Below are 15,885 nucleotides of genomic sequence, written 5' to 3' on the forward strand. Positions count from 1 at the left end.
AAATTGATTGCACATTAAAATGTAATAGATGAGGAAACTTTATACAATACAGAAATGTACTGTTAAAATAAGTTAGTATACTAAGATATCACAGTTATTTTTAAAAAATGCTACTAACATATACAAAAACAATCAAGGTGGAAAAGTTTAAAGAACAAGTAACAAAAAAAGAGATTTTAAGTTTACTTTTTCAAGATAATAACTACATGAACATGTAAATGTCCACAAACTTAATCTTAAAAAATATATTTAATATCATCTATACATAACCTTAAAAAAGTTGCAGCCCTATATTACTTTATCAACAGCATTGGAAGATTCAATGACCTACATGAAAATGTAAGCGACAATGGAATTAAAATTGTAGTGTAAATATAATTTTCTATTCTCTTACATTATTCAAGAACATTATACAGTTATGGACATTAGCTTTAACTTTAAGTAAACACTAATGTACCAATATAGCATAAAGTTTTTTTTAATTAACATGTGTAACTGGGGCAATATATGTAAGTTTATTACAAAATATCCAAAACAAAATAGTGCTAACATTATTTTTTATTAAAATGTGGTTCTGAGGCAGTATAAGGAATTTTAATAGAAAACATCAAATACTTAATTTAATAGTGCTGCCTGTGCAAAAACTTTATTTTAGTGGTAGTTAAGGTAACATTTTATGCAAATATTCTTAATCAGCACATTAACAAGTTACATAATGATCAATCCAGATGATGGGCTTTAATGTAATTGGTTTGAATGTAATTGGTTATTTTATAAAGCTTACCAGAGTGGAAGCTTTATATTTTATATGATCTAATTAGAAAATTATGCAAACTTAAGTGCTGAATAGCCAACTAAATTTTGTGATTATTTTTAAAGATAAATAAAGTCTAGCAACTAAAATATAAGGACAATTTTGTAGGGTTAAAGGGGAGACAACTAGTCCAGCATCTCATCAATTAACAATGTTAAAATCCTGAGCCTGTGAAGAATGCCACTCATGACCAGCGAAAAGAAGGAAGTGCAAGCACAAAAAGACATCTTATATAATGGAAGGCTGACAAAATATTAAGTGTTGTAGCTCATGGAAAGGAAGGTTACATTTTTTGTTTAACAAATGATAAAACTGAAAAATGACATGGCCTTTACACAAAGTTTAGTAACATAAACATTTGTAGTTGAAATAATAAAATTTTTTTTTTAAAAACATGAGCTGAAGCACAAAGTTATTTTAACTAGCAATCATCTATGTTGTGGTTGAAACGATAGAAAGTGGTTAAACTATGAAAAAGCTGTACTTCGTACGACTTGATTTAAATGAACATTTTAATTCAAACCTCATAACCTTCCATTTCATAATCATATTCATAAATATCCTCATCATACTCATATTCATCATTGTCTGAATTGGCTTCTTCAAGAACAGAACCAGCACTGTCGTCTGTGTCTCCATCAGAGTACTGCATGGCCACATGAAGAGCACTTGCATAGGCTTCATCATAAGACGTACATCGCTGTAGGCTCCGCAGCAAAAACCTAGGTATCTCAGCTAGGGTTGCCACGGAAACATTGTCTATAGGTGGGGGAATGTGAGCCATGGCACAGGGAAACTTTTCAGACACTTCATGTAACGACGTTGTGTAAGGCTGCCAGTTGTTCAATACTAAAATACCTTCCTGTGCTGGGACTGCTATCTGGTACCCGTAAGCCTGAGGTTCCCTAATATACTCAGTTCCTGGTGTAGGAATACGTCGCATAGACGTGACCCATTTTACCCTTACTTCATCTAGGATAATAGCAGGTTCTCCTGGCTGATAGATGTGTACAGTGTCATCCCGTACACACATAGTGAAACATTTTGCAAAGTCATCGTATGAAATATCAGGTGGTGTTAGCTCCCAAGAACTGAAAATTTTCATCTTAGCATCAAACAGCACAAAACCCACTGACTTTTTTATGGAGAACTCTTCAGATGGACCTGTCCTGTGGCGATACCAAACAAAAATCTGGCGATCATTTCTTACAACACACCTAGCCAAGCTGATAAACCTGGAACTTGGAATCTGATAACAGGCATACTGGTTGTTGGCCAAATTACAGGCAAACAAATGACCAGTTCCTTCTTTGTTACCTACAACAAACAACTGGCCACTGCACATAACCATAGCAGGTGGTGCAGTTCGAAAGTTCGTCAAAGTTGTCCTGTAAGTTGGTTTGTAGTAATCAACAGTCCTGAATGAAAATAACGAAGGTTGCCCAGTAAGCAAGTCAATAGTGAGGATATTAATTTTTAACATGTCTGTGGGGTAAGGAAAGGAAGAACATAAATACATGTACAGCTTTCCTTCATGTGCAAGCATGTTACAGACAGTTTGTCTCATTGGTACAAACTTCAACAGCCTCTCACCAGATACAGGGAAATGGTACCACACCTGATCATCAAGACTATACAGGAAAAGTTTGAGGAACTTCAAACCCTGGTTACATACTACAGTGAAAAGAATTTGAGAGCAGTGAGAAGATCCTTGGTTGCTCTGCTGACCAGTTTCTATTTTCTCTGATATCAGAGTGTCAGCATTAGAAGGCAGTTCTGATGAGGAATACATACTGTTGTCTAAGTTTGCGTTGCTGGAATCATCTGTAGGAGAGACTGGGTGATAATCAAAACTACGAGAAGCAACAAAATCCCTTCCTTCTAGTGAGCTACGCAGTTCTCTACCCAGGTATGATGCTTCATTTGCATAGTCTGAAATCCACGAATTGATGGTAGCATTGAGCTGTTGGTAATACGGAAGTCTTGTTACTCTATCATGGTCAATCCATCGAGTGATCAGTTTACGCAACTCGTTATAGCCAGTATGCTGCACAACACAAGGATCTTCCAACAGTTTTGCCAGCCACACCCATGGCAGTTCTAGAATATCATCATGCTGTATCAGGTGGTCATGGAAACGTGACTCTATGATGCTCCTTGCAGCAGCAGCAACTTCTGGTAAGTTGTGGTCATCAGCCAAGAATCGAACTCTTAGGCAGTTTGAAAGGTCAAGGTTGCCTAGTCCTAAAAGAAATTGCTGGCAAAAATCTCTGACATCATCCAGTAGCAAAAAATCTGAAATCTTCACGACATCTGTGATTGTTTCTGTGGTGAGAGGTAGAGAGCCAGTGTATAAGTAGTCCAGAACTGTGCTAAAGACTGAATCCTGAAATACAAAAAACATTTATCAGGGTAAACAATAAAAGCTTATTTTAATTTGCTTTTGAAAACATAAGAAGATGATGTTCTATCACCACCATAATTTTTATAAGAACCCTCCATCTTAAGGGTTTGCTATTACTATAACATAATATTCTGAATGACTTTTCATTTAATCTATTTTGACTTAAAAATAATCCAATTTTTAAAATGTTTTTCAGCTTGTTTACAAACACAACTGATGGAAGCAACATTCTCATTTCAATAAAATATTGAGTTCTTAATAATTAGCCAACGTGCCTAAATTTAACTAAATATTCACAGAGTCATGGGCATGAAAAGAAATATTAAATTATAAATACATCAAATTATTACCAAGTACAGTGGTACCTTGACACACGAGTGCCCTGTACTACACTATAAGAGTTTTTGAAAATATTAGCTGTAAATGTGTAAAGCAAGCGATGCTTTGTTTTGAAATACAAACTAATTTGAGATAGGAGGAACCAGTTTGGTGAGTTTCGAAGTTGGTGGAAAAGAAACCCCAAAATGGTAACAGGTCATTAGCCATTTTCTTTTTAATGCTTTATCATTTGTAGCTTCTGTTGTCAATATATAATTTATAATTAGGGCCTATTAAGTTTGATTATAATAATTAATAATTAACAACTTGTAGCATTAAAAAAAATAGTAACTTACTAATACTTAGATTCTAGTAGGTTTAGTAGGCCTAACTAGTAACTAATAAAATTAAACTGAAGTCAATTAAAATAACAGACCTAAGCCTAGGCCTAATAATTATTATTAGGCTTATGTCTATTAAATAATAGTAATAATTAATATAATAATAGTAACTGTAACTATGAACATATAAATTAATCATTTAGTATTTAGTACTTACTTGTACTTTAGGTTACTATTTCATTTACTAATTTTTAAATAGTTTAGTTTAGTTAGTTTACTAAAAAAAAACACTCAAGAGTTTACCTGTTCAAGTACCAATGAAGCAGAAAGATCTACTTCCCTAATATTTTTTTCTCTCATGTCACAAGTAAACATAGAATGAAAATAAGGACTCCATAAGGCCAAAATTGCGCGGTGTGCATTATACCGGCGACCGTTCAATTTTAAGACAATGTCGCATAATTCTCCCGTTTCTCTTTGTTTCAATAAAGGACGAACAAGGCAATCGTGAGCAGTTTTACTGAATGTCTTCTTGGTTGCTTTGACGTAGTGCGACATAGTTAATTGCTTTATTTAACACAACATAAATCCATTTTTTTGTCCAGTAGATTACCAACAGCCCTCAACTTAGTCAGAATTACCTCCTATCCCATCATAATTTATGTTGATTGTTTAGCTTGACAATTCTTTAGAATTTGTAGTAGTCTCCCTTGCAAATAGTAAATTTCATTTACGTAAAAAAGGAAACAATTTTGAAAATTGTCATCGGTTAATTATAAAAAAAAAAAAATAGAATCTATCTATAATACATGTTATCATCAGATAATGTACTGGATTTTCTTTGAAATACTATTTTTCTGTTTTCAATAGGGCTACTTCTATGTTGCACTAAAGCCATAGGCCTAAAGGATACTGCTAACTGCACTCACACATTGTGATTGTGGAAGGGTTGCAGGCCTGACCTAATAGTAATACTATAGGCAAATAGTATATAGATCTAGTAATTTATTTTGTTATAGCAGGCCTATGTTTGTAGATTCTATAGTATAGTGCAATATTTTATAAACTGATACTATGGGAGCGCAAATAAATGATAGCACAAGGACAGGTAAGATGATTTGGGTTAAATTTTTGGTTTTGGAGAGGTGGGGGGGGGGGGGGGTGTGAAATGTTATGACGTCATTTTATGGGGTGCGGCTTTTTTGTGACGTCAGAGGCGTAGCGACCCTTCCCGGCGCCCGGGGACAAACTTTCGATTCGCACGCCCCCCTCGAACTTTTCATTTGCACACCCCCCTCAAACTTTCGATTTACACCCCCCCTCGAACTTTTCATTTGCACCCCCCTCAAACTTTCAATTTGGCGCCCCCCCCCCCCCCGAAGGTCGGCGCCAGGGGACATATGTCGCCCCCCCCCCCCCCCGCTACGCTACTGTGTGACGTATGCGGGGAGGTGAAAATCAGCTAAAATAACACAAGTCCTGAACCGACTATCTGATAATGTAATAATTATAAATTATTACACGAATCTAACTCGTCTAGCAAAATGTATTTGGTTGATGTAAACGATAGACACTACGGTATAAGGGGTCGTCCATAAATGACGTCACGCTCGTAGGGGGGAGGGGGGTCCGTAATTTTGTGACGGTGTGTGATGAGTTCAGATGGTGCGACGTCGCACTTTTGCATTATAAATAAACCGGGAGTGATCTCCCCTAAACTTTCTTGAATATTCTTCTTGGAATATAGACATGATTTTTAATTACTTAAACTTTTAAAAATAGAATAGAATCTCATAGAAAAAAGAATTGCGCACCTTTCAAAAGTTTCAAAATTGGCTATTGATTTATTTTTATAAATTTAAATTCTCTTGCCATAATTTGATCTGGCATACCTATGAGGAGACAACTACAAAACAATTATGGCTGCCTACATGAGTTTGAATGACACTTTGACTTAGATCTAGTCTAGATATTAGATAAAAATCATAAATGTAATTGTTGTTACTAATTTAGAGATAAATCTTTGGTCTAATAAGGCTAGGAATACAGATGTGGATTGTTGGGTACACCGATTTTTGTCAGTGAAATCGCCCGAAAACCTGCTCTAGGCCACTCTTAGATAGGCCGTTCGAATTCACAGCTTCCGGGTTTGTTGTTTTGAAGCCATCTCACGGCTCATGCGCTTACCAAAAATGGCGACCAGTTTCGCTTTCACTAATGGGTAGAGCGATAAAACTAATGATTACGAAGCCATCGTTAATTTAAGAAATCGGAACTATCCGTTTCTATTTAAGTCTGTTATTTAAGAATTGTCGGATCTACTTTTGGCCTAATTTCTATGTTTGTCTCGCAAGCGGCGCCTTAGTGAAAGTAGCTCTATATAATTCTTATCTTTCGAATCAAATAACTATAAAATACCGCAGGTATTTTTAACCAGACTATTGCTATTTTTTACTTGAAAGCATTAATTTTACACACGTTACAATAAACTGGTAATAATTTATGGTAGGCATGAGATATGCTCTGTAAGAATAATAATGCCATTTTATTATAATCTTTTTTGGTGAACACGAAGCGCGGGAAAATGTGTGACGCGCAAGAATCCAATCATTCGGCTAGATTTATGACTGTTTTTTATGTCACACCTAAAAATAGAATGTTTACGCTTTCTTCATTGATGATCGTTTTCATTATTTTTTTAAACTGAAAGTATGAATTATTAGTTAGATTTCAGGTTTTGTAACTTGGTATACTTACCCTTTATCAAAATTAAAAGCATAGCATGCTGATTGTGAACAAATATAGTCATAAAACACAAATATAAAGTTACAAACAATGCGATGTCGGGATGTGCCACACCCCCTCAAGAAAACACGTGTTTATTAAGCTGTTTATCTCACTTTACAACAGTAATTAAAATTAATTTTCAAATTTTTATTACTTATTGGGTAAGATTAAGCACATATTTACTAAAAATGAAAAAAAAACAAAAGCAAATTCTGTTTTAATGAAGGTCACGGGTCAAGTTTTTTTTTCCTTCTGTCATGTTCAGTGGAGGGTGCCACAGGCTGACCTGACTTTGGAATTTTTTTCAGTAATAATGACTTTGCACAGAAAGTTAAAATATGCTAAATTGGCTTAGTTTACTAGTGTGCAAGCTATTATTGATACATTTTTAATAAAAAAATCATTCTGTAATTCTCATCAAAAAGCCTACTCTTAGACTTAGAGACTTAGTCTAGAGGGCTCTAGCTTAGTGTCTAGCTACTAACTAGCTAGATCTAGTAGTAGGGGCACGAAATTTGATGTTCAAGCCCGAAGGTAAAATTTATTCCCCACTTCACGTTCACCTCCAGTTGAGCGTATTTTATTATAAACAAAACAGAAACACACAAACGTTAGGAAATCACTTGGCCTATTGCATTTTTGCTTTATGAATTTTTGGTTTAGTTTTTTAAATTAATTGCGATTAGGCCTAGGCCTAAATTTTGTCAAAACTTGAGAAAAATCCAAAATTTGGAATATTGAAAGTGATTAGGCCTAATAATTAGCCTAACTAATTACTAATCTAGATCTAGATTTAACTTTTTTTATTGAAAATATGTTAGTGTCAGTTAAGATTTTCATGGCAATGGGTAAAGTAGAAACGCATAATTGCAAGGATTTGAAGTAGGATTTTCTTTGTATCAATGCAACAACAAAAAAAGAAGAAAAAAGTGATGTCATTCTTTATTTAGGAGACACCTAATCAACTATAGTATAGTAAAGTGAAGTTTGCTACCGTACTGTTTAGTTTTTAAAATACTAGTTTAGTGCAGAGTTGTGGCGACTGGGTGAAATCCACCCAAAGTCGCTATATTTTAGCTCATATCTCGAGTCTCGTTTTATAAATTTTTCTGGGCCTCATTCCCATCTATAAGGTGGTTGAAATGAACACATAGGTAGGGTTTAATTTTAAAAGGATGCAAAAATAATTTTTTTATGAGGTTTTGAATTTTTTGTGTGCGGTCCCTGGCAACTGGGTTTAACACACCCGTACACAATATGTAAAGGAAACAATGTTTCTAACACTTATAAACTGTCTTCTAAACATGTTTATGCTTATTATTTCTTTGATTTGTTTGATTCATATTTAAATGTAACTATGTAAATGTAAATAGACACTCTGAAGGCTTTTGTGTAACAAAAATAATCAAACTATATTTAATGTCTTATCAATTATAATACAAAGAAATCATAAGATAAGCACATAAAATGTTTACAGTTCAAAGAGTACAGTTATTACACAGATTAATTGTGTGTTCTTTGCATATGTGACAAGTGCATTTGCTGCATATTTATTTCGTTTTTCGATCTCTCTTTGTTGGGCACAATGCGCATCTCTTTTGCTTTGTTGCTGAATTAGAAGAATCTTCAGATGTTCTTTGCCTTTTTGGAGGAGTTGAAGTTGTTTGTGTAGCTAATTCACGTGGCTGTAACATTTTTAAAACACTGGTGATATTCTGCTTCACAATATCCTGATGTGTTGGGACAGATCGCTTTAGTATTTGTAGGAGGGTGAGGGATTGGGCAATGTCAATGTTGAACAGCTGTCTGTTGTCTGCATGGCCCAGAGAACTTGTAGGATATTTGCATTGAAATACGACTCTTGCAGCAATTGATGCCAAGTCAATCATGTTGAAAAAGACAACCAATGGCCATCTTTTTGTTTTACGCTTGACAGTGAATGCCTTAGCCATTTGATCCATGGCATCTACACCCCCTTTGGTCTTGTTGTAGTAGAGAACGATCTCTGGTTTTTTTAATGCATTTGTACTGTCAATGTCTGGGTTGTTGTGCATGGTGCTAAGCAACAAGACATTCTTCTGCTTTTTTGATTGATAACTGACCAGTGTGGTCTCTGGTCGGAATAAAAATGCAGAGTCATTCAAGGGCAGATGCTTTTTTTGTTGAAAGTCCTTGGGTAGGAATGTCTTGTTTCTTTTCACTGTTCCAACTAGCGTCAATCTACTTTTGGCCATTGTTTCTGCAAGTTGCAAGTGCGTGAAATAATTGTCTGTAGTAATATTACGACCACTTCCCTGGAAGTCTCTGGTGAGAGAAACCACAATCTCTGAAGCAATTCCTAAATTTCTTTTTGCTGGCATGGCACTTCTTTTTTCTTTACCAAGATATGGACAGCCTCGTAGTGGATAGTTGGATAAAGAATCACATGCCCAAAATATTTTGATGCCATATTTATCTGGTTTGCTTGGCATATACTGAATAAACCTACAACGACCCCTGAAACCAACAAGTTGTTCATCTACAGTTATGTTCTCTCCTGGAACATAATACCTTGCGAGATTACTATGGAACAATTCCCAAATATCCCTTATGGGAGCAAAGACGTCACGAGAACGACGAACTGATCTAGTGTCCTTGTTGTCGAAACGAATGTGATTCAGAAGGTTGCTGAATCTCTTCATAGAAAAAGCTGCCCTTAAAAGTGGATTTCCATGTACAGGACTGAATAGCAGTTCAACAGAAATGCTGTTCTGGTGAAGAGCACCAGTGTGGAGCAAGCATCCTATAAAAGCTTTCATTTCAGTTGCATCAGTTCTCTGCCATTTGTCTTTTCTTGCTTTTTCTCCTTCCCTGTTGGTGCAATCAACAATTGTCTGTATCATGTTGTCGTTCATGTACAGAAGGAACGCTTCTGAGGGGGAAACCACATGACCAGTGAAGGGTGTTTGAGTACATTTTTCCTGGGAATGCGTACTTCAGGCAGTGGTCTGGTGTGCCACACTGTTGATTTGTTTTTCCCAAGTATTTTGTTTTCTCCTGCTTCATCGTGTCGCTCACCACCAGCTTGATTTGTTTCTATACCATCACGACTGTCAGCATTTGGCACATTGTTGATAGCTGCAGGTGCCAGTTCAGTGTACACAGAGTCAGCATCATCGTCATCAGAGCTACTTGTAGTGGAACCAGTAGGGTCTTCAGGTACTGGTGGCTGCCACTCTTCATCTTCTTCATCTGATACTTCAGATTCATCACTTGTTGGACCATCATCAACTGGTAGACTAAAACTATCAAAGATATTCCTTGCCATTTGCACTTGAGTTGAGACAATCGTGCTTGTGGTAGTCTTTAGGAAGTTGTGTGCTCAGTCTAGGTTTGTGCCTCTATTTATACACCAAACACCAGGGATCACAGCCTGTAGAAATTTTTTCCCACCCCATGTTCATCAATAAATTACCTCGTGTCAACTGTCTTGTAGCATTCCAGGTGGTTCTGACTTTTTGTCTTAATTCCCAATTCTTATTTGTTCAATGTCAGATAAAGATGTCAATGCTACTAGAATGTCTCTCTATCTGCATTCCAAAGCTCCATAAATAAAGTACAAATCACTTTACATGTCCTCCCACAGGTTCTCTTATTCCTGCATTTCATTAACCTATTGTAACTCTAAACTACAGTAATGTCTGTATTCTGTAATCCCATCAACCTGTAGTATCACATTACAGCTTTCCCATTGACAACAACTTGTCTTGTGTTCCCCTTGTGCACAATGCCCTGAATACCTTAACTGTGTCAGTATTGTTACCCACCCCACAATGAACAGAGAAAACATTTTACTGTAAGAAAGTCTTTGGGTATAATCCACCCAGTTGCCGGGAATCAGAAGAAATAGTATTTCCCACCATAAAAAGTGCCCGGGTGTGATCCACCCAGTTGCCGGGGACAGGGTACCAAATATGTTGCCGGGGAAAGGGTAAACTACATGTGGGTTTAGTATAGTAGATGTGACATTTTATGCAACTTCCAGGCTCATTTATTTACATTATAATTAGCCTAGAGGCCTATATTAAATATAGCCTAAAATATATAGGCCTGTCCACCCAATATGGATGGACAAATTATTGATGGCTGAAGGATTAATAAGATTTAACAATTCTGTAGTAAATTGTAATATTTTCGTTTTCATTAATGTAAGTATAAAATACTAAAAAAAATAATGTTTTATGGTAATCAGTTATTGTCTTTAGAATTCAATAGTCAATGAATGATTTTGTTTGTGACCCAGTTCCTTTCTTCATATTACTCAAGACACTTTAGTGTAGGGGAATTGTTTTATTTATTTTAATTACACATACAGGAAATTTGAATTAGACAAAAAATAATTTTGAAATGAAATTATACTAAGGTATATGTATCATGGTAAAAATTATACAAATTTTTTTACCAACTCTAATTTAATTTTTTTTTCTCTTTAAGTTGAGGCTGCAGCTGTCTGAAATAATTCAAGATGATCTCCTTTCGCCAAGTACAGATACTTAGTATGTCTAAATGCAAGGATGTAGGAACATATCTGTTAAATAAAAAGTGTTTAGATAGGTTCTCAAAAAATTATTCTACCTTTATCAAACATAGGCCTTATTTGTTTGCCAAAGTCTTTGAGGTGATTAGTTCAACCCCAAAGACAAACATAAGATTTCTTAATTTTCAACCAAATGACAGCTCTTTCAGAAGTGATAATAAATCTATAAAAACGATTAAAAAGAAAAATCTTGTTGCTAAAAGAAGAGATCATAGTACAAATTTAAAACTCTTTAATGAGCTTTTATACCAGAAAGAAAGTTCAACACTAAGCAATGATGACTGGCTTCAAATAAAAGAGACATTTTCAGTAACGCTAAATGAGAAGTGGGAGTCTTTCTGTATGCATGCATTGTATAATCGAAAAAACTGTGCGCAAGCCAAAAGCTTAATCAATTTCTTGGAGTCACAAAAAGAGAGTCCAAATAAAATCACTTTGACATACTTTACTAGTCTTCTTGGACAGACTTCAGATAATTCTGAGACTCAAGATACAGAATTCAAGAAATACTTTGATTTATTGCTGTCCAAATCAGATAATTTGGATGCAGCTTCCATTGAGGTAAGTAATTGAATTTTTAAATGAACAATAGGCCATGAAGCTTTATAAAAGAAAATATGTAAAATTTGTTGGATAGACAAAAAAGGGGAGGAAACTTTATGAATACTTAAGACATTGAGAGTGATAACAATTTCAAATACATATTATTTTTTTTGCAGTGTCTGGTGGTTTAATTGTGACTTAAAGGAGTAGAGCAAAAAACAACTTTTAAAAAAACCCACCATTGAAAACTATAAAATCTTATGTTTTGAATTGTGCCAAACTGGACTTTCAAGTCTAAGCATAGCTTCACATGCCACATTGTGAGCAAAGATGAGTTTTTGCTGAAATGGAGATTTTCTAATGTTCCACCTGACTTTAATATATTTTCACTTAATTAATAACTTAATTTCACTGAAAACATAACTATACATTTGATAATTTATATTACAGGTGCTTGTAAAGGGTTTATCTAATACTAGATACTACATGGAATGTATTCCTTTGTTAAAACTTGTTCAAGAATTCAGTGAAGTAACAAGTAAAATAATAAATGACATTTTGGTCGGAGCATTAAAGTTCCAAGATCACAAAATATTGGCTCAGATGTTAACTCTTGCAGAGACTGGCAAAACTTTACCAAACGAATTGCTACCAAGTCTACCAAATGTAAAGTATATTGTTAGTGTATTAGCAAATAACCTGTGATTGCAGAAGTTCAGTCAATCAATTAAAGAAATATATTATTCTCATCACTTTTTATATAAGCGGTATAAAAAATTATTATAAGTTTCTTGTTACAGATGGTCAACCGGTGTCTTCAGAAAAATAATCAGCAAGGTCTACAAACACTAATGGACTTTGTAGAAAAACATGGGTTACTTTTACCTAAACTGGTCCTTTATGAAATCCACAGCATGTTTGAAAGGTTCGGCTTGTTTAAAACAAATATTACTCTAGTCAAATAATACCTGTTTATTTAAAATACTTTCATGTCTTCTATTAATATTGTTATTTTATGTTTCATTATTTCATTCAGTAATTAAGTAACTATATTCAAAAAATGCTAAAATGTTTTCAGTCATCAACCTGATGAATGGACTGGTCAATTTGGTTACATCAATCATAGAAGGTGCAGGCATGTTTTGATTCAAAATAAAAAATAACTTAAAATAAATAAAGGAATAAATAAATATTAAAAATTTTTATTCCTTATATTAACACCACATCTGCATAAGAAACACTTAAAAAAACATTAATTCTATGTGTTTTACTTTTTTTTTTCTATTCTTTAATCAGTGGGAAATGCACTATTTGCAATCATAAGATGGACAGGCTGGAAATTCAACAAAAAGAATTCAACTCGTTACAAACTGCATTTTTAGATCAAGTAATCGTGGGAAAAAATATCTTTTACAAGACATCTCCAGAAGAAGTAGATAAATACAAACAATTCATAAAAAAGCTGGCTCCGTTTGATGTTGTCATAGACGGCATGAATGTTATCTTCCATGGTCAGCCTAACAGAGAAAAGGTAGCTTACTTGTTGATAATTTCACTCATCCATACATTATTGTAAGAAATATTTATTAATTTTTTTACTTCTTTTTATACTTATTAATGTGTAGAAATTTTTAAAAACTTCATTTTTTAGTTGGAGAAAACAGTTGAATATTTTACTGAACAAGAGAAAAAAGTTTTAGTTCTTGGAAGCAATGCACTCTATAAATTTACTCACAATGTAAGAAAAATGAAGAATTGCCATACCTACTTAACATCTACTACGTAAGTGCTGTATAATTTATAAATAATAGCTCTTTTTAGAAAAATTTAGTGAAATGTCATATTTATTCATTAAATGATTTTCTAAAAGCTTATAATTACCAGTATTTAAAGAAATATAAATGAAGTTTTGATAAAAGCTATTAAAGTAAAAAGTACAAACTTTTCTGCAACATGAAAACCCTCCTCGCTGTAATTTCATACAGTTTAATAAGTTAAAAAAAAAACTAAATACTTGCTGTATGATGCAATCATATTAGATAATTCTTTTGTTGGAAGATTGTTGGCTGAAGAATTTGAATGCAAAGCATTTTTATGAGAGTTATACACTAATAGGCATATTTTGGTTACTGACTGTTGAAAACTGTTCATTGTTTCAGAAAAGCTGATGATGTCTTTTTCCTATATGCAGCACTTCAAAGTAGGCTAGATACGCTAATTGTTAGCCGTGACAAGCTTCGGGATCATAGATTTAAATTTGACCCTATACTGCGCCCAATTTTCAGCAAATGGCTTTTGATTACACAGATATCAGATTGGTTTTATTCAGCCAATGGACAATTTGTGATAGGTGTAAGTTTTTTTATCACTGCACCTGTAGTCTTATTTAAGAACCCATTTTGTAACTATTATTCATAATGCAATAATTTTAGCAGTGTAAAATGCTATTACCTCTGGCTTACATTTATTGTATGAATTTGTTGCACCATGTGCATTCATTTGTGCATGATAGTTTCTAAAATTATTCTTTTATGGCTATATCATTATATTAGAAAGTCAAGCATCCTTTTTTGTTTTAGCATATATATAGATTGTCATTTTGGATCATCTTTTTTTATTAGTAACTTGTGTTTCTGAGGACTGTTTTTCTTCCCACAGAAAAGACATCTGTTTAGTCTTGGACCAGCCAAAGATGAAGGAGGTTGGCATTTACCAGAAGATGACACAGATATGTTAAACCCTAATGGAAAATTCAGCATTTTGTGTCTTCGTCAACGTCTATCAAAGAAATTGAAATCTAACTAAGTTCATAAATGCTACAATTGATATACAAATAAGCACTGGTGTTGTTTTTTTTTTTTTAATTTAATTTTCATTCTATCAAAAGTTGGAGAATAAAAAAGATCTGATTGAGAGTCATCTGCAGTGCTGGATTAACAGATAAGCTAGACAAGCTATAACTTAGAGGCTCCAAAAAGTATCTTCTTTAAACCATGCCAAATTTATTTTTTAACATATAAAAAAAAAATTCTTTTTTTTTTCAAATGGTGGTAGAGCTCACTTTTTTTGTCAGCAAACTGCTTTTTAAAAAGAGCAAATATTTGGAACTGACCTATAAAGTATAATAAAGGGCACTATTTAACAAAAGCTTAGGACCTTATCAAATCTAAATCTGGCCCTGGTTATCTGCAAATATAAAATCTGTGATGCAAGATGAAGCTATACAACATCATCAATAGAAGAGCATTGGGTAGGAAGACCTAAAATGACCTAGGAAAGAAAATATGTCTGTAAGGAGGGGGGGGGGGTGATGTGTAAGTAGGCAGTGACACACTAAATAGACGCCTGAAAAAAAATAGTCAGAAAGTAGTTATAATTTATGATTTGCCACAAACAGAAGGTCAAACATAGTGAACTAAATAAAAGATTAAAATAATGAAATGTTTTTGCCTGTTTCTAAATGTAAAACAAAGGTGTTTTCAGGTTTTGCTTGAAAAAAATTAAACATTTTAAGAAAATATTACTGCAATTATAAATAATTTCTTTGAAGATTCATATAAGAAAAGTCACTGATGTATAGAGAATATCCCCCAAGTGTAAAATGTCATCAATATACAAAGTGACATTCTTTTGTCCACGTAACCCTCCACCTCATTGCACGTTTGTTTCATTTTCTTAAGGGGATATAACCAATCTAGTATAACTTAACTGAAAATATTAATTAAGTAGTTTCCCTTTGAACACAAAAACTCCAAATAATCAGTATTTAATTTAGCAAATCTTGATTTTGAAAATGTAAAAATGCTAAAATTGTTTCTCAAACCCGTTACTAAGTCCGATACCCCCCCCCCCCCTCTTCCCCACGGAGTGCGCAGTTTATCCGATAACCCCCCATGTGAAAAATATGAGTTTATATGCGACTGCGGACTTACTACCGTTTGATGCTAGTTTGAGAGATATTTTGAAACAAGATTAGGTCTACATCATAATATAAGAAAAATACTAGATTTAGATCTAGGTAGATTCTATGAAAGGAGAATGTTTTAGTTAGGTCTAATGGCGGGATTTAAAAATCCGGAAATCACGTGCATGAATTCAATCA

The 15,885-nt window shown here is 34.0% G+C and overlaps 3 protein-coding genes across 3 annotated transcripts; 1 reads left to right on the forward strand and 2 right to left on the reverse strand.

Moving 5' to 3' along the window:
* Positions 1 to 1,282: 1,282 nt before the first annotated feature.
* LOC131951407 (kelch-like protein 5) lies at positions 1,283 to 4,545 on the reverse strand. Its single transcript, XM_059313811.1, has 2 exons — positions 4,181 to 4,545; positions 1,283 to 3,200 (listed from the first exon to the last, which is right to left on the reverse strand). Exons 1-2 carry the CDS (start codon positions 4,433 to 4,435, stop codon positions 1,332 to 1,334), a joined length of 2,124 nt encoding a protein of 707 aa, XP_059169794.1. The 5' UTR covers positions 4,436 to 4,545; the 3' UTR covers positions 1,283 to 1,331.
* Positions 4,546 to 5,787: 1,242 nt separating this feature from the next.
* Positions 5,788 to 14,588, forward strand: LOC131951403 (mitochondrial ribonuclease P catalytic subunit). The gene is made up of 9 exons (XM_059313806.1): positions 5,788 to 5,868; positions 11,138 to 11,801; positions 12,234 to 12,449; positions 12,584 to 12,708; positions 12,862 to 12,912; positions 13,080 to 13,314; positions 13,435 to 13,565; positions 13,943 to 14,135; positions 14,442 to 14,588. Exons 2-9 carry the CDS (start codon positions 11,169 to 11,171, stop codon positions 14,586 to 14,588), a joined length of 1,731 nt encoding a protein of 576 aa, XP_059169789.1. The 5' UTR covers positions 5,788 to 5,868; positions 11,138 to 11,168.
* LOC131951402 (piggyBac transposable element-derived protein 4-like) lies at positions 8,215 to 9,546 on the reverse strand. Its single transcript, XM_059313805.1, has one exon. It carries the CDS (start codon positions 9,544 to 9,546, stop codon positions 8,215 to 8,217), a length of 1,332 nt encoding a protein of 443 aa, XP_059169788.1.
* Positions 14,589 to 15,885: the final 1,297 nt, after the last annotated feature.

The sequence above is a fragment of the Physella acuta genome, unplaced genomic scaffold, assembly GCF_028476545.2.
Source record: "Physella acuta isolate Inbredline_101_S28 unplaced genomic scaffold, ASM2847654v3 ptg000811l, whole genome shotgun sequence".
NCBI lineage: Eukaryota > Metazoa > Mollusca > Gastropoda > Physidae > Physella > Physella acuta.